General features: G+C 35.9%; 3 protein-coding genes across 6 annotated transcripts; 2 read left to right on the top strand and 1 right to left on the bottom strand.

Annotated features, from left to right (window-relative positions):
* The first annotated feature begins 1,021 nt into the window (after nt 1–1,021).
* Nucleotides 1,022–4,552, top strand: LOC117612861 (12-oxophytodienoate reductase 2-like). The gene is made up of 5 exons (XM_034341497.1): nt 1,022–1,204; nt 1,626–1,766; nt 1,888–2,018; nt 2,737–2,901; nt 3,665–4,552. The coding sequence occupies exons 1-5, from the start codon at nt 1,134–1,136 to the stop codon at nt 4,255–4,257; spliced, it is 1,101 nt and encodes a 366-aa protein (XP_034197388.1). The 5' UTR covers nt 1,022–1,133; the 3' UTR covers nt 4,258–4,552.
* Nucleotides 4,553–4,704: 152 nt separating this feature from the next.
* Nucleotides 4,705–8,016, bottom strand: LOC117612843 (12-oxophytodienoate reductase 2-like). Its single transcript, XM_034341485.1, has 5 exons — nt 7,755–8,016; nt 7,079–7,219; nt 6,827–6,957; nt 6,229–6,405; nt 4,705–5,567 (listed from the first exon to the last, which is right to left on the bottom strand). Exons 1-5 carry the CDS (start codon nt 7,823–7,825, stop codon nt 4,975–4,977), a joined length of 1,113 nt encoding a protein of 370 aa, XP_034197376.1. The 5' UTR covers nt 7,826–8,016; the 3' UTR covers nt 4,705–4,974.
* Nucleotides 8,017–14,300: 6,284 nt separating this feature from the next.
* On the top strand, nt 14,301–17,673 carry LOC117616484 (putative pentatricopeptide repeat-containing protein At1g02420). Of its 4 annotated transcripts, none has more exons than XM_034345812.1 (2): nt 14,301–16,708; nt 17,014–17,673. In XM_034345812.1, exon 1 carries the CDS (start codon nt 14,509–14,511, stop codon nt 16,030–16,032), a length of 1,524 nt encoding a protein of 507 aa, XP_034201703.1. In that variant the 5' UTR covers nt 14,301–14,508; the 3' UTR covers nt 16,033–16,708; nt 17,014–17,673. The 4 variants fall into 4 exon arrangements, with proteins under 4 accessions (XP_034201703.1, XP_034201704.1, XP_034201706.1 ...); XM_034345813.1 differs by having other exon boundaries at nt 17,017–17,673; XM_034345815.1 differs by having other exon boundaries at nt 14,301–16,495.
* Nucleotides 17,674–18,297: the final 624 nt, after the last annotated feature.

An 18,297-nucleotide genomic window follows, 5' to 3' on the forward strand; every position in this document is an offset into this window, starting at 1 on the left:
GAAATCCAAAGACAGCAGTTGGAAGCTGTGTAGTTTTTTAATGCAATGATTGAGACGTTTGATGACGTTTGCAATTGCGTGGTGCCTAATTTAAAAACAAAAACTGAACTAAAAGATGTTTAAATACATCAGCGCCCATGTGAAAACAAAGCGCACTAAAACATCTTCTCGAATCGATGTTGTTGTTTGACCAAAAAAAAAAGTCGATGTTGTCGCTCATTCTCGGGCTACGTTCGCTGACTTTGTTGTCGTGGTTCTCATTTTTGAATTCCCTTCTGTCTTCTAGAATGAGTTGTGACGAAAGTATCAATTTTATTGATCTAGTTTTAAATCACTAGATAGTCACAACTAAGTATTAATTTCATCACAAATATTTACCGTTCTAGTCATTCATGTAATTCGAACTTAAACGATCCTTCAATCAAGTTACAACAAATAACAGTAGACCAAAAATTAATTGATACCAAGAAAAAAAGTAGTTAAAAGCTTATATGATTATATTTTAATATTTATTAATCTAAAATTGCCCCGAATTCATTTAAAGGAACAAATGTGCAAAACATTAGTCTATTAAACAGTAAATAATAATAAAAAAATACAAACAACAAATATTTTTTGTACATAATAAATGTATAAAAAAAAAAATGAATAATGTTACTCTTACCACCTTTGTATACCATATTCTCATACCACATAATATAGCAGATGAGGTGGACAGACACATGAATTCAATTTATTTAACATTTCTTTTCTTTTATGATTTATTAACACTTTAAAAAATACTGTTAATTAAAATTTCTTTATTAAAATACACTTTATTAATTTAATTGATGTGGTATAGAAATGTGAGATAAAAATATGTTTAAGTGTAGCATACTAAAAAAAAAAAATTTCTATTTAAACGTGGGCGGAGTAGTGATTTGTAACGTACCACATCTTCCAGGGAAGTTGGGGGGTGTGGGGCCCATAATTTGATATTATTGTTGTTGTTTATTTCCAACTGGACGTATAAAGACCCAATTGGGTTGCCTCAATTCATTACCAGAACAAAGAGCAATCAAAAACCAAAACACATAAAAGGTAAAAGGCCAAGCTGCAAGATCAAGTCCATAGTAGGGGATCTGAACTCTGACATGGCTGCTCAACCTCCCACAATCCCTCTCCTTACCCCTTACAAATTGGGAAAATTCAATCTTTCTCACAGGTACTTGCTTAATCTTTTCTACATTGCAATAAGCTGAAGAATGTTGCCTTTGTTTTATCTTTTTTGTCTAAATTTGTATGTTGGGTCATTTTGTTAGTTAGTGCATTAGTTAGCCATAGCTAACAAGAAAATTGAAGTTGCTGCTTATGTTTAACCTAATTTGGTTTACTGGGTATTTTGGTCATTGGGGTGGCTTGATAGTTATATAGCAAACTGCTGCATTCTTTGTGAGTTTGGGTAATGAATAGGAATTCTGGGGCTGTTTCTGCTGATGTCTAGAATTGATAAACTAGTTGTCTTGCTTTCACAATTGTGTAATTGTCAAATTCCCAGCTGCTTGCTCATGCCCTTTTCTCCTAACGACAACGTTCCTCAGCCTCGCGCTTGTATTTATAATCTAAAATGTCTGTGTGTTTTTCAGAGTTGTTTTAGCGCCATTGACTAGACAGAGATCATACCACAATGTTCCTCAAGCACATGCCATCTTATATTACTCTCAGAGAACATCCAATGGGGGTCTTCTCATAGCTGAAGCCACAGGAGTTTCTGACACAGCTCGAGGGTAATTTGAAGTAGAGAAGCTTTCAAATTCCGATGTTTGATTTTAAGTAACTAAGCTACATTTTAGGGTGCTTTCTTCATTTCAACGTTTGATGACATTTTTGTTTCTTTCGTATGCGCAGGTACCCAGATACTCCTGGTATATGGACAAAGGAGCAAGTGGAAGCATGGAAACCCATTGTTGATGCCGTTCATGCTAAAGATGGCGTCTTCTTCTGTCAGATTTGGCATGTGGGGAGGGTTTCAAATAGTGGTATGTTTCTGGCGTACACCTTATGACCTCACTATCGTAGAAGAACTTGTGAGCATAAGTGAAAAATTAGACCATTGAAGCATCATAACGCTGATTTACCTTTCATAATTCATTATGAAAACTCAATGTTTTCAGCAGGATTTTCTTTAGATGGAAGAAACTTGATATATCTAAATAACTCAGAATTTGATATATGTTTGAATTCATTATGAAATTCAATGTTTTCAGCATCAAATTTTTTATGGAAGAAGTTTAATACACTGAAATAACTAAGAATTCAGAAGTAGTATAGCATGTGCAAAGCTTCACAACAAGTGAGTGATTATGATTGATGATATCGTTGCTCAAATGGCGATCAAATTGTGACCTGTTAAGATCCGGACTTGGTGTTGATTGATGGAACCATTGTATGTTAAACCAACATGTAGAATAACATGAAAAATGGATATGCTTGATTGTCTGCAGACTATTTCCATGCACAATTGGTGTTTTTATTGATTGATCTGATCTACCTGGAAAAAAATAGGACTCTTTTTGTTAAATCATAAGTATCAGTGATGCTTCTCGACTTAAACTTTTAAATAATCTGCATTACTCCTACTTTTATTGCAATTTGAGACAACTGATTCCCTCTTTGTGTGAAAGAGTATGCTGCTGTGGCTGTGTTGTTTATTATCTTGAGACGTCAGATTGTGATTCTATCTTTCCTTGTTTACAGGTTATCAACCAAATGGGCAATCTCCAATCTCTTCTACTGACAAGCCAATACGATTAAATGGTATTGATGCCAGTGAATTCACACCTCCAAGGCGATTAAGGACCGATGAAATTCCACAAATTGTCAATGATTTTAGACTCGCTGCAAAGAATGCTATTGAAGCTGGTAATTTGTCTTTACGTTAAAATGAAATAGAATTTGTGAGCACTCAATTTGCTTCAGAGCTTGTGCAAAATGAACCATATTTTATCAGCTAAATGTAGTAAAGTAAAGGGAATAAACGTACTTGAATACATATATTACAAGTAGTCTTGCCATAATTATTCTATCTGCAGTTGTTATAGGGAGCAACTATAAGTAGTTTTATGCTAATGGCTTGAACTGAATTTGAACTCCCACATTAATATTATTTGTTATTCTTGACCTTCCACATCAACAATTTAGCTTTAGTGGTTTTGAGAGCCGATATAAGAAAAAGGGAGTAGCTTTTGCTTAATGAATAAAAGGATTGGTTCATATTTAGCTTTAGAATTTCATGATTGTTTGAATTTTGTGAATCATTAATTGGTGTTGTAATGAGCCCTTCTAACTGTAGGGAGGTCAAAAACAGTATTGTATTAAAGACAGGAGCCATAAAAGCAAAAGTTATCCAAGTTTTATTTTCAAAAGGTTGTATTAGAAGGATGGAATGAACAAGTCTTCTAGGCATATCAGTTATCATCTTCTCCTTGTTTCTCTTTCTTTTGTGTTGAATGCATGAGGCCAAAGGGGGAGGGGATTCGAACTCTGGCCTTGAGTGTGGGGTAAAAAGCCCGCTACCACCGAAGCTACAAGCCCCTGCTCATCTTCTCATTGTTTTCAATTGCATGGTAAACAACCATTATTTCTTTTGTCTTGTACACTGAAATAATTTGTCTGCTATATACAGGCTTTGATGGAGTTGAAATTCATGGGGCCCATGGCTACCTTCTTGATCAGTTTTTGAAAGATCAAGTGAATGATCGAACAGACCAATATGGTGGATCTCTAGAGAATCGTTGTCGATTTCCTTTGGAAGTCGTTGAAGCTGTTGTTAAAGAGATAGGAGCAGATAAAGTTGGAATTAGACTATCTCCATTTGCTGACTATATGGACTCAGGGGATTCAAATCCAAATGCGTTAGGCCTTTATATGGCCAATTCCTTGAACAAATATGGGATTCTGTACTGCCACATGGTTGAGCCGAGAATGAAGACAGTTGGAGAGAAAAGTGAAAGCCCCCACAGTCTTCTACCCATGAGAAAGGCTTTCAATGGTACCTTCATTGCTGCTGGTGGTTTTGACAGGGAAGATGGGAACAAAGCTGTGGCAGAGGGCCGTGCAGATCTCATCGCATATGGACGTTGGTTTTTGGCTAATCCAGATTTGCCAAAAAGATTTGAGCTCAATGCTCCTCTAAACGAGTACAATAGAGACACATTCTACATATCTGATCCGGTTATTGGTTACACTGATTACCCATTCCTTGAAACCACTGCTTAAGTTTCCTCCCGCCTACGGACGCTTGAAGCCTTGAACACTTTACCTGTAGGCTTTGTTGTTACTTTTCTTTCACCGTAACATGTAGTTTATACGAAACAAAGTGAATAAAAGTTTAAGGGAAAGTGGCCTTGGCCAACCAGAGATAGTTACATTCTTATTTGGTAGTCATTTTTCTGCTTTGACAAAGTGAATCCAGATTCATTGCATGTTAAGAGATGTAGCTATATATTGAGATTATTTGTACGGGACGTTGGAAATTTCAAAAGAACGGATGCATTTGGCATGTTATTGTTTCTACTGCGGGCGCTGGTGCTTTGGATTGCTTGTTTTCATCGTTTTTCCTCATCTTTTAATTCCTTTTTTTTTTTTTTTAACAAGGTTAATTACTTAAAAGTTTAAGATCATCACAAAAGCCGACAGATCCATGGGTTGCTAAGAGTTAGAAGGAAAAAAAAAAAAAACCAAGATTATCTTTATTAAACTCAAGTGGCCACGAGCTACAACACTACACTTGATACAGATTGGTCAAAGCAGAAGCACACCATACCAAATGACAATTTTACTGTGTGGTGAGCTAACTTCTGCCCCTCGAATTATTGCACACTTTTTCTCTTCTCTAATTATGCAATGCAATAAAAGTAAGAAGAAAAAATTTAAGCACATTAATACTGGAACTAAAATATAGGAAGGTTCAAGCTTCTATATTCGGCTGGCAAATTAAGCAGTGGTTTCAAGGAACGGATAATCAGTGTAGCCAATAACTGGATCAGATACATAGAAGGTCTCTCTGTTGTACTTATTCAGAGGAGCATTAAGCTCAAATCTCTTTGGTAAATCTGGATTAGCCAAGAACCAACGACCAAAGGCGATAAGATCTGCACGACCCTCAGCCACAGCGTTGTTCCCATCTTCCCTGTCAAAACCACCTGCAGCAATGAAGGTACCATTGAAAGCCTTTCTCATGGGTACAAGACTGTGGGGGCATGCACATTTTTCTCCAACTGTCCTCATTCTCGGCTCAACCATATGGCAGTACAGAATTCCATATTTATTCAAGGAATTGGCCATGTAAAGGCCTAATGCTTTCGGATCTGAATTCCCTGATTCCATATAGTTGGCAAATGGAGATAATCTAATTCCAACTTTATCTGCTCCTATCTCATTAGCAACAGCTTCAACGACTTCCAGAGCAAATCGGCAACGATTCTCCAGAGATCCACCATATTCGTCTGTTCGATCATTCACTTGATCTTTCATAAACTGATCAAGAAGGTAGCCATGGGCCCCATGAATTTCCACTCCATCAAAGCCTATATATCAGAAAAACATTTGTAACTTAGCATTTTAAGGGCAGATTACATGTAATTGAAACAAGGACAAGATGATAAGTTGATACTGATTGATCATACTACATAACTTGACCAGATTAAGGGAAATGTATATTCCTAGCAGACTTGTACATTTTGTTCTGTTAGCATGGCTCCCACTCTACTGCGAAATTGTTTCTCAAGTCCCGCACTAATGAATAAAATTTCTGCTACAATGTTGATTTTCAGGTCCTTACTCTTAGAAGGATGCATTTGGACAGCTATGACTGATTTACAAAACTAGAATATTAAACCATCAAATCCTAAAACTTATATGAATGATACCACTCAAGTTGAATTATTCATGTGGATGGTCAAGAATTGCTCACAGATCCTTTTAAAGGGGGAGTTGAATACAACTCAAACCATTATAAAATAAAAGATAATAGATAGTTTCTCCTTATATCAACTGCAGATTGAGATTGAACAACGATAGAATTCATCTAGCGTGAATTATTCTCACATTACATATCTAATCAAAATTCAAAGTAAATATATTCCATTTACTACATTTGGTGGATTAAATACAGTTCATTTGCTTAAGATGAAAAACAATTTTGTGTTCTCGCAATTTTATTTCACAATGAACTTAAGGACAAATTACCAGCTTCGATAGCATTCCTTGCAGCGAGTCTAAAATCATTGACAATTTGTGGGATTTCATCTGTCCTTAATTGCCTTGGAGGTGTAAACTCAGCAACATCAATACCATTAGATCGTAGTTGTGGGGTCAGTGGCTTGTCCGAAGAAGAGATTGGAGCTTGCCCATTTGGCTGATAAGCTGTAAGCAAAGAGTGATAGAATCACAAATCTGAAAGAGTTCTGTTAAAGAAATATCACATCCATTGATCAAAAACAGCCACCGCACCAGAAGCAGCATTGACAGTAAAAATAATGATTAACAATCATGATTAAAATATGCTCTTCAGACACGCAAACATATCCAACTTTCATGTTATTCTTCAATTGGCTAAGCATAGAAGGTTGTCATCCACATAAAACTCAAATCATAACTATCCACAATTTTATTGCCATTGGACAAATTATCATCAGTCTAAATCATTCACTCGTTTTGATGTACAGCACATAATAGATTAAGAAAGAAAAATCAGCTTTCTGATGCATGTGTTAATTTTTCACCTACACTCCCAAGGCTTTCAATGATAAAAGTGAAGTCATAAAGGTGTATGCCAGAAACGTACCACTATTTGAAACCCTTCCCACATGCCAAATCTGACAGAAGAAGACACCGCCTTTAGCATGAACCGCATCAACAATCGGTTTCCATGCTTCCACTTGCTCCTTAGTCCATATACCAGGAGTATCTGGGTACCTTCGCATACGAAAGAAACAAAAGAGACATCAAACATTAAATAAAGAAAGCACCCCCAAAATTAAGCTTAGTTACTTGAACTCAAACGTCAAAACTAGAAAGCTGCTCTTCTTCAAATTACCCTTGAGCTGTGTCAGAAACTCCAGTGGCTTCAGCTATGAGAAGACCCCCATTAGATGTTCTCTGAGAGTAATATAAGATGGCATGTGGCTGAGGAACATTTCCGTATGATCTTTGTCTAGTCAATGGTGCTAAAACAATTCTACAGAAGACAACCAAAACATAAATTATAAATACAAGCATCACAAGTTTCCTAGCAAAGTTGGCAGTATATATTATCAGAAGAACTACACCTACTACATGACCTGTGAATTCTCCAAAGTCGGTCATTGTTTATTAACAACTAAACAGAGGAGACAAATGCATGGTAGAAGAATATGCTAATCCGGGATTTCGCATTGGCAAAACTACATTTGACAAACACAAAAACTGCCCAGTAAACTAAATTTGACCAAACACAAGCAGTAATTTCATTTTTCTGGGACTTTAACCAACCCTGTTTCCAAATTCTACAAAACCCAATAGCCCAAACCTCAACTTAAGCAGAACAAGGCCAGGCTATAGCTAATCTGCGCACCAACAAAATGACCCAACTTACAAATTTACAAAAATATACAAATACAAACCAAAATTCACAAACAAATTTACAAAAAATGAATAAATACAAACCAAAATTCACCAGTTCTTATCAGTAAGTATCAATAAAATGCACAATGCAGAAAAGATTGAGCAAGTACCTATGAGAAAGATTGAACTTTCCCATTTTATAAGGAGTGAGGAGAGGACTTGAGGGACCTTGAGCAGCCATTTCAGAGCTTACTTCCTCTACTATGAGTAGTCTATATGATCTTGCAACTTTGGCCTTTGCCTTTGTGTTTGGGTTGTTGATTTCTCTCTAAACTGGGAATGAATGGAAGACCCAATTGGGTCTTTATACGTTCAGCAGTCGGTTGGCTTTAACTGGGCCCGACACCTTCCCTTCCTCCTTCGAGGGAAAGCATTGGGCTGGCTTTATTGATTGAGATGCTTGCTGACGTTTGTAATTACGTGAGTGATGATTTTATTTTATTAATTTATTATTATTATTTATGTTGTAATTATTTTTGGTATTGGGATTCGTTGTGCGGTGGAGCTGCCGAGTTGCCTGCCAACCTTGACCACCACACCATATCGGCATATCCATCAATGACCTTTGTTGTTGCAACTTTGTTTTTTTCTTTCTTCTTTAGTATTTTACTTTTGTCTAAATAATTACATCCATGCGTTTTTTAGTTGAATAATTGCATTTATGTTGTTTCGTTGAACACCTTTTTTGGCCTCTTGAATTCGTTCATGCATGAAAGCAACGTCACTTGTTCGAAGGGAAGTCGTCACTTTTGCTCCGAGTTAAAGTTCAAATTTGTAAGGAATTTTTTTTCTATAAAAACTGTGATTATGATTTTGTAATCCTTGGGTAATTTGAATTTGATCTCAAATACCAAACATTAAGGGCATATTTGGTAGGCTGGACTAGCCTGGACAATGTTAAATAACACTTTGAAACCCACGTTTGGTGAAAGATGGACTACCATAAATGGGATTGTATAGTCCATAAGTCAAAAAAAACTCCGAACTCGCTCGTCCAATTCAGTGAGGATGAAATGCAGTTCGCAAAATAGCGAGCGTGCTATTTTGAAAGCGCGAGTCCGACCCACACAGCGACCTCCACGAGCTACTCCTAGATGATGAGTATCTCCTCGTTCATGTCGGGCAAGAGGGCGATGACTAGCTCTTCGAACTCGACGATGTCGTTTTCGTTGGCGACGAGGACGTGGAGCTAGTCCAGCGACCAAAGCAAGGCGGCAAGTTCGAGCTAAATGAGGCTGCCATCGGAGTCCATGTTGAATCACATGAAGATTATGGAAGCTGCTTCCATAAGAAGATATGGAGATTATGAAGATTATGAAGAGCGGCCATCATTTTGGTAATGGCCAAAGAAGAAGAAAGGGATCAATCAGATCCCAATTAATTGTGTTTTGGGCATTTTTTGGTGTTTTTTAATTTTCATTTTGTGGTTTGGTAATTGGTTTGTGAAAAGTTGTGGTCTGGGGCTAATTGGCTTTGTTTTGTTTTTCTCTTTGGAAATTTGGAAAGAAAGACAGAGGAAAGAATGAGAGAATGGGGTTTTTTTTCTTTTGTAATTTTTTTAATATTTTTAATATTTTTTTTTTCACACATCAGCCCCAATTAAATATCCTTAATTAAAATTTTAAGACAAAATCCCCAATTAAATTTAAATATTACAAGAATTATTTTTTAGTCTGACACAATACCAAATATAGGTCTTCACTATTTTTACAATTCAGCTTTTTAGTCTGACACAACACCAAAGTAGTAGGTCAGTGCTTAATCCAGCTTAAGCCAATTCGAGCTAATCCAAGATAGTCCCAGGACTTAATCTAGTCCATAACAGTTCGTCGTACCAAACAGCCCCTAAGAACATCCACAACTATGCTCTTTATTTTTTAGTTAAATTTTAGTTAAAAGCATATGAAAGTTATTTTAGGAGCTCTTTATAAAATTTAAACTTCAATCATGCTCTCTAGTTTAAGGAGTCATAAATGTTATAACTCTTTTTTAATTGGTCCATCTCTATTAAAAAATAAAATAAAAAATAGTTAGCATTAAATAAAGATTTGAAATACTCATTAAATAAAGCTAGCATTAAATTATAGGGAACCACTAGGAGTCCTTTATCTCTCCTCAGATTTATGAGCTCCTAGAAGTCTCCCTATTTTATAAGGTGGATAGAGAGCATGGTTGGAGTTGTATTTTTACAATTCCTCCCTAAAATTTGTCTAAGGAAGTGGTTTAGAGAGCCCATTATGGATGCTCTAAATTTGATTTTGATAATGTGACAATTTGACATATAATCTACATAGTCATGATCTCTTGAATTACAGGGGTCCAAGAGATTTGTGGTCACTCACCGTTGAATGTAAATTCAACAGTTCACTCATTCTTGCACTTCTTTTAAGAAACTTTTTTGAATCATTGAATTAATATCCAACGGTGGGTGACCACAATCTCTTGGACTCCATGTGATCCAAGAGATCGGGACTGATAATCTATATATAGAAAGCAAAAAAAATTAAAATTAAAAACAAAATCAGATAATAGGTCTACTTTTATAGAATATAACCACCCATATTATTTTTTCTTAATTCTAAAAATAAAAAAGAAAAACAGAGTTTTACATTTCACTTGACATGTCAAATTAAAAAATTATTTTATTACATTTTTATAAGAATTATTTTATTACATTAGTATTGGTTTTTTTATTACTTTCTGAACATATAAATTGAAAAAATTAATAAAATAATAAAATAAAATCACAAAGTCAAACATCCAAAAATAGCAGCATAAGGAGAAATGTTACTCTATGTAGGATTTAACATTTTAATTGGAATGAGTCTCGACTATTTTTTATACATGCATTTATATACCAATATTTCTCAATTCATTCTACATGCACTTAATTATGCATATTCCTTCCAAACATAGAACTAATAAAAAGAGTAGTCCGTGTTACAATTAATCTAAAATTAAGCTAGAAACTAGTAATTAAGTACTGCTAGAGAGCTCTTCAAAACAAGTTAGGCAATATTTATATAGTTGTTGTGATGACTTAAAAGTGAATTCGTGCCGTGGTGATCATTGATCATCTGCGATTGCAAAGGATGAGGCCACACAACAAGGCCTCATGAAGTGGAGATATCAATGATATGTTTCTTCCTTGCAGCATGTCGACCCAGCAGCTTAAGCTTGCAGAAGAAACACTACTATTATTAATAGCACCATCTTCAAACCCCATCAAATTAGCACCAAGGTCGTGATATTTGGAGCTTTGTGGAAAAGACCCCAATGGGGGAGGGTTATAATTATCGACGCCACCAAAGTTCACCAGCTCTACTAATCCAAAATCTCCATTATAACCAAATTCTAACTTAACATTACTGTAAGATAATTCAGAGTGTTGATTTCGACAATCATGACTGTTCACGGTGGTATTAGACAATTTACCTTCATCACAAATATCATTAATGTCAAATCCATGAGAAAATTTGATATTATTAGTGGTATTCGGCAGTTTACCCTTACCACGAATGCCATTAGTGTCAAGTCCATTAGCAAATTCAATATTATTATCGCCGGATACTTGCAAAGTTGGGCCGTTGTTGAAGTTATAACTATTTGGTTCTAACAATTCTGCCATGCTCTCTTCACCATGATCTTCTTTGACAAAGTTGGGCTGAATTGTTTTTGTTTTTCCCTGGAAAGAATTAATATTCTCTTCCAAAATTTGTATATGGGTCTCCAAAGCCTTCGAATACTGATCCAACTTTGGTTTCTCTTTCTCATCAAAACCCTCCTCGTACCCCTTCTTTTTTCCTTTACGCTTTTTCATCTTTCTTCCGCGTGAACATTTTCTGAAATCCGTGATGATTTCTCTGGCCTTGGCCTGGTCCTTTGGCCAAACCGAAAAATTACCCTTCGAATTGTAAGAAACCATGCAAACCCTAGCATTGCATAGTTTTTCAAGCGCCTCTGCTTTCCTGTGCATTGTCGCGTGCCTCTTGGAGCCCGACATTGCTCCTTGATAAGACTCCTCTGCCGGGAAACTATTTTTGCACTGTCGTTTGAGGTCCTCCGTTTTTCTGGCCATTGAATCCGCCATGCAAAAACCAGAAGAAAAAAAAACACAGACACACACAGAGGTTGAAGACAACGTACAAGTAAACCCAGAAGGAAAAGCTTGCAAGTAGAACAATGGAGAGTTTACGATAATTTATAGGAAGCTATTGAGCTTGGGTTTTTCTGGTATATGTGGGAAAAAAATCTGTCTTTGATTTTCCTAATGGCAGTGGGTCAACTGGTTCTTGCAACAAAATACAATATCACCCATGTACGGAGCAAAGTTTTGAGCTACAGAAAAGGAAAGAAGGAATGCTGGCTACACCAGAAAACTCCTTTTCTTTTTTTCTTTTTTCCCGTTTTACCCTCCACCACACGACAAGGCATTAATTGTCCCACTAGACAAATAATAAAGGGCTCTTTAGTTTTAACCCATAAAAAACTTAACTAATTTGGAAGAAAGATAATTAATTTTGCTTAATTAATATAAAACCAAAGCCACCTAATTTTACCAAAAGGACATCCAACAACCCTAAAATTACTACATGTACCATTGTGCTTAACTGTCAAATACAGTTTATTTAATTAAGAAGAAGGGTAGAATTGTCTTATCAGTTGTTATTTTTTACCTGACCCAACGAATCTGGGCCTCTCTTTGGGCTAATCCAAAATAGTAGTTTTTTCCTAGGTATTAAAACTAAAACCAAAATATTCAATATCTTACAAACTAATTAATAAAGTTAATTATGTCTAAAACCTAATTTTTCTAATAATAAATTGGGGTAACACAATTTGTACTCCGATAATTTTCTGTTTTTATAAATCAGGGTAATTCTGTTGGTTGAGGTTTAAAAAAAAACAAAAACAAAAGGACGATTATGTTATGTAACGATTTCCTAATGATCTAAAAATTGAGTAAGATTTATATATGCTTGTCATGGTTCTATGAAGTTGCAGAATGATAACATGTATGAACCATTTACGATTATTTTTCGAAAGTAACTAGGGCAGGATCAAGTGTTTGCTCAACTGGTTGTAAGGGTAATTTAAGAGTTGCTTTGGTGTATTAAATGATAATGAAGTGGTCTAAAAAAATTGAACAAGTAAAGTTTTTTATTTTATTTTTTATTTTATAGAAATTCTGGGATTACATTTATAATTAAGTCAAAAAAAGTCACTAGTCATAAAATGCCAATACAAATTAGCCATAAAGAGCAATACAAACTAGCCACAAAGACCATTACAATAATGGAGCAATCTAACATCAAAATTAAGACAATCTAGTGCCCTTCCACCAACGACCATATATGATAGAAGAAACTCTAATATAGGCACCGAACTAATATTGTAATGAGGATGGTGGTGGAGATTCGACGCAAATGTAGGTAGAGATCTGACATCGAGATGCAGTCTCCTATTATGAATGGAGGAAAATCATAACATAGTGAAGTAAAAAAGGGGACACCTTTTGTCACTGAAAATGGGAGAAAAGAGGAGAACGGAGAAGATACAAAGGAGAGTGGAGGAATTAAGGAGAGGAGAGTGAGAACGGGAAGAATATTGGCTTCCTCTCTCCTCGAAGTGAAAATGGCGCTAGGAGTGTTTTTTGGAGAATGAGAGCGAACCAGTAAAGTTTAATGTCTTTGTTTGATTTTGCACTACTAGAAAATCTTATTCTAACCACTAGATAACCCTTGGCCTATATTCATAACAAAGGATCCTATGTGTGTCGACTCTAGGCATTTGAAATTTTGGTACTTTTTGAAGTGAATTAGATTTATTACAAATTCTTAAGTGCGTGATGTTAGTCAAATTACAGAGTTAGCATAGTTAATTAATGACATGTAAATAGGCTATAAACGTGTGCGAGCCTGGAATTTTATGGCATGAATAATAGGTTCTTTATAATGACATATTTGATTATGGGAGTTTTTAAATTTGACATGTTTTCTTATCAGAAATGAGTATTGAAATGATTTCAAATTTCTGACTTGCCTGCATTTACTAATACATTAAGTATTTAAAAAAAAAAAAATATTATGTGAATTTCACCTTAAAATATGTTATCGACGACAAATATCCTCAAATCGGGAATGAGAACAACTAGGGGGAGTAGTTGATCCAATTCCAATACCTTGATTTCTCTATCTAATTAATTCCCCGATTCATAATTTTTCCCATTTCATGATAAGTAAACGTGACATATATAGTTTAATATTTATGGAAAAAAATTTAAGCAAGCATGGGTGCTACTGGAATATAATTATGACAGATTGTGTTTTCCATAAACAATAAACTAAGTTCAGAAAATCCCATAATCAAATATGTCCTTCTAGAGAACCTGACATTCATGCCTTCTATCAGACCCAAAAAAAGAAAACATTCATGCCTTAAAGTTATAGGGTCGTTAAAAAAAAAATAAAAAAAATCCGAAATTGACTTAAAAAGCCTTGGCTTAAATGTCAATTTTTTTGGGATATAACAAAAGCACAGCCCAACTTAATTAAATAAAAAAGACCTAAAGCCCAGCCCAGGCACCAACTACCGTAGGGTATGAACTTCTCGCTCTCCACTTCTCTCTTCTTCAGTTCACTCTTCTCTGTCTTCTAATTTTCTCATTTCTGCCATTTTCGACCAAACAAACTTTTCTTTTTCTTCGATTCTTCCTCTTCCTTTTTCAAGCTTCATCTCAATGAGGTTCTCTTTTCAACATACATAGAGCATTGCTTAGCTCAAGAGTTCAGTGCCATTTTGCCTTTGAATTGTAAAATAGAGCTTCAATTTCTTCATGGGTTAATCGACGACATTTCAAGGAAGATGATGGCAATAACAGTGAAGCCTCCTTCATCCCAATCACCATTGTTCAGGTACGTTTCGCAAAACCCAGCTTTGTTTCTCTCTCGGTTATTCTGCTCTGGAAGCTCCATTAACGATGACGTTGAGACTATTTTTCGCATAGTCAGTTGCTCGAACCAGTCTAGAAACTTGAAGCAAGCATTGAAATCAAGTGGGGTTTTTCTCTCAAATGATTTGATTGATAAGGTTCTAAAACGGGTTAGGTTCAGCCATGGAAACCCTTTACAAGCTTTGGAGTTTTTCAATTATACTGGGAATAGAAGAGGGTTTTATCACAGTTCTTTCTCGCTGGATACAATGCTTTATATATTAGGAAGAAGTCGAATGTTTGACAAAACTTGGGAGGTCTTAGTTGACATTAAGTATAAAGATAGAAATTTGATAACCCCACGGACTGTGATGATTGTTTTAGCTAGGATTGCTAAGGTTTGTTCGGTTAGGCAAACTGTGGAGTCTTTTAGAAAGTTCAAGAAGCTTGTGCCCGAATTCGATACAACTTGTTTCAATTCTCTGTTGAGGACTCTTTGTCAGGAGAAGAGTATGACAGATGCTAGGAATGTGTATCATAGTCTGAAGCATAACTTTACGCCTAATTTGCAGACTTTCAATATATTGTTATCCGGGTGGAAGTCATCTGAGGAAGCTGAGGGGTTCTTTAAGGAGATGAGGGAGATGGGTGTGGAGCCTGATATCGTTTCATACAATTGTTTGGTTGATATTTATTGTAAGAGTATAGAAATAGACAAAGCATATAGGGTGGTAGAGCAAATGCGTGACGAGAATATATCACCTGATGTGTTCACCTATACTAGTATCATTGGGGGATTGGGGTTGGTTGGTCAGCCTGATAAAGCCAGAGATGTATTAAAGGAAATGAAGGAGTTTGGGTGCTACCCTGATGTTGCAGCATACAATGCTGCCATTAGGAATTTTTGTATTGCGAAGAGGCTTGGTGATGCTTATGGGTTAATGGATGCAATGATGAGTAAGGGTTTGAGTCCAAATGCAACTACGTACAATTTGTTCTTTAGGGTTTTCTTCTGGTCGAATGACTTGCAAAGCTCATGGGGTTTGTATGGGAGAATGATGCATACTGGATGCCTGCCAAATACACAGTCGTGTATGTTCCTGATTAGGTTGTTTAAGAGGCAGGAAAAGGTGGATATGGCATTGCAGCTGTGGAATGATATGGTTGAGAAGGGTTTCGGTTCTTATATATTAGTATCTGATGTGTTGTTTGATTTGCTTTGTGACTTGGGAAAACTAATGGAAGCAGAAAGATGCTTTTTGCAGATGATGGAAAAGGGGCATAAGCCAAGTAATGTTTCCTTTAGAAGGATCAAGGTTCTTATGGAACTGGCAAACAAGCATGAGCCCCTGAAGAACTTGACAGAGAAAATGGCAGTTTTTGGCTCTTCAATCCATCTTCCTGGGAGTACAAAGAGCTCAGCAGAGACATCACGTTTAGAATCACTTCCAATATAAAAGTGTGTGGGTTACTAGTCATGATTTTTTTGATGGTGTTGTGGAATTACTGATGCCGAAAATGTTTCTGATTGATATGTGAGAAGAGGTGCTTTGCATGATTGGGAATTTGAGGCTTGCCATGGTGAAGTGTTAAGAGCATAGCATGTGGATTTGGAATTTAAAAGTTTTTTTTTTGGCTTGGGCCTAGTCTTGGCACTTGCGTGTAATGTCTGTTACAAGTTCAATGGATTTAGATACTGTGCCCTGGGGGTTGGTGGTGAGGTTGCCAATTTATAGACTGGTTATGCTGAAATGTTCTTATTTTGCAGAAACGTCGCACACCCTTTGTTACTTGTTTGAAAAATATTCATATTGTGCTTTTACTTGCCTTTAATACGGTGTAGTAAGACCGGCTCACCCACCCTGCAAATTATCCTAACTGCGCCTCAGAACTGTTAGACAACTTTCTAGTTGAAGTCAGGTGAGGAATAATGTTTCTGACTTTCTTTGTACAATTTTGTTGTTGTTGCTCCTCTTCTTACATGAATATAAAAGTGGTGGTATCTCCTGTTGAAGATTATGAGTGACATGGGCTTGTGTCTATTTTTCCTCCATTTGGGTGAAAGACAATTGTGTTGGTGAAAAAATTTTATGGCTTGAGATTGTATGTCCAAATCGTTGCTGACCAGTCATGGTAAATTCTGTTTCACAAAGCATTCTTTATTCCTGCTAACATGATTTGCAGCTTGTGTCTATAAATGCTGTTAACATGATTCAGTTGAAATCCTTACTTTTCTTAACCCTTATCCTGCTAGGTCATGCTCAAACGAATCTTAGGTTTGCATGGAAGTACCACAAAACATTATTTATTCCTCACATCAATTCATAATTTGTGGTGCCTTAATGATCCACCAATTAGTGTTTTCATTGTTTCGTATTTGAGTTTATAAATACTGATTTTACTTTCATATGGTAATTTGACTATATTCTCTTCGTCAGTAGGAGTATGAAGATCTACCTATGAAGGCAAATCAAGGCTTAATGTATCCTTCAAAGCCTTTCACCACCCATGCCCCTTGGGGAGATAGCAAGGACTTTGGGATGTTTGAACGCATGCAGTTATTCCTTAGCATGTGCAGCGGAATGACAGAGGAAGCTTCAGCTCAAAGTATGGGAAATAGAAGATCTACTTGCTGCTGTATGCCTAACCAAATACTATTCCAAGGGTTGTGAAAGCCCACAATGTAGTATTTGCTACAATTGCTTTTCTGTGATGCTTGAACCAGTACAAAAAGTTCAGGGGATGACTTTACTACTGACAGAATCGCTGAGGCTTGTACCTGCTTCATAGGGACCAGGTAACGCGAACCTAACGGAATAAGCAATGTCCCATACCTTTCTTGGTTGGACCCCAAACCAGCAATTTTCATCTTCCTGAATTGGGATATCAAGGCTAGATAGGCAAGTTTACAGATACTGCTGCATTATGCGTCTTTAAATTGTGTATATTTGCCTCTGGTTGAGATGCTGCTGCATTATGCGGGGGAAAACTTAAGCCGACATTTTGGCATGTCTGTTTGTAGCAAAAATGTAAAAGTTCCCCATGTTGTACTTTAAGATATTCCTTGATATAATTTCATTCGCCACTATTCAATTCAATTATATGATCAAGCATGGCCTCCATAGAGAGATTGCAATGAGATTACAAAGTATAAAAAGACAGCTGCTTATAAGTTGATGGAAGGTAACAGTGATGCTAAAACCTTCACCTAAAGCCTAATTCGAAAGTTCCTGCTGAAGTTTTTTTTATAGCCATTTTTGCCAAATTCACACACACGGTCAATCTAACTAACACTCCATTGGTCTTGCTCAAAGTTTATTTGGGTTATTAAGCCAAAATAATCAGCTTTAATTTCTGTGTTTTTAATGTGGCCACTTTCACCTTGAAAAAAAATAAAACCAATTTCATCCTTGTAAATAAAATTGACTAACTATGGTGTCAAACACAGTAACTAAATTAATCAAATTAAAAATTCCTAAACTAAATTTGCAAAACTAAAAATACCCGAACTACATTAGCCATTTTTAACACAGTTACTAAATTGATCAAATTAAAAAATACAAAAACAAAATGGGCAAAATTAAAAACACCAGAAGTAAATTGACCAATGTATTCAATACTTCGAGCAATAAAAAAGTAAAGATATTTCATTTCATTCCGCGCAATATACTATCACGACTTTTTTTTGTTTTGTTACAATATACTAGCACGACTTCGCATAT

This window comes from Prunus dulcis, chromosome 1, assembly GCF_902201215.1.
Source record: "Prunus dulcis chromosome 1, ALMONDv2, whole genome shotgun sequence".
NCBI classification, from domain to species: Eukaryota; Viridiplantae; Streptophyta; class Magnoliopsida; order Rosales; family Rosaceae; genus Prunus; species Prunus dulcis.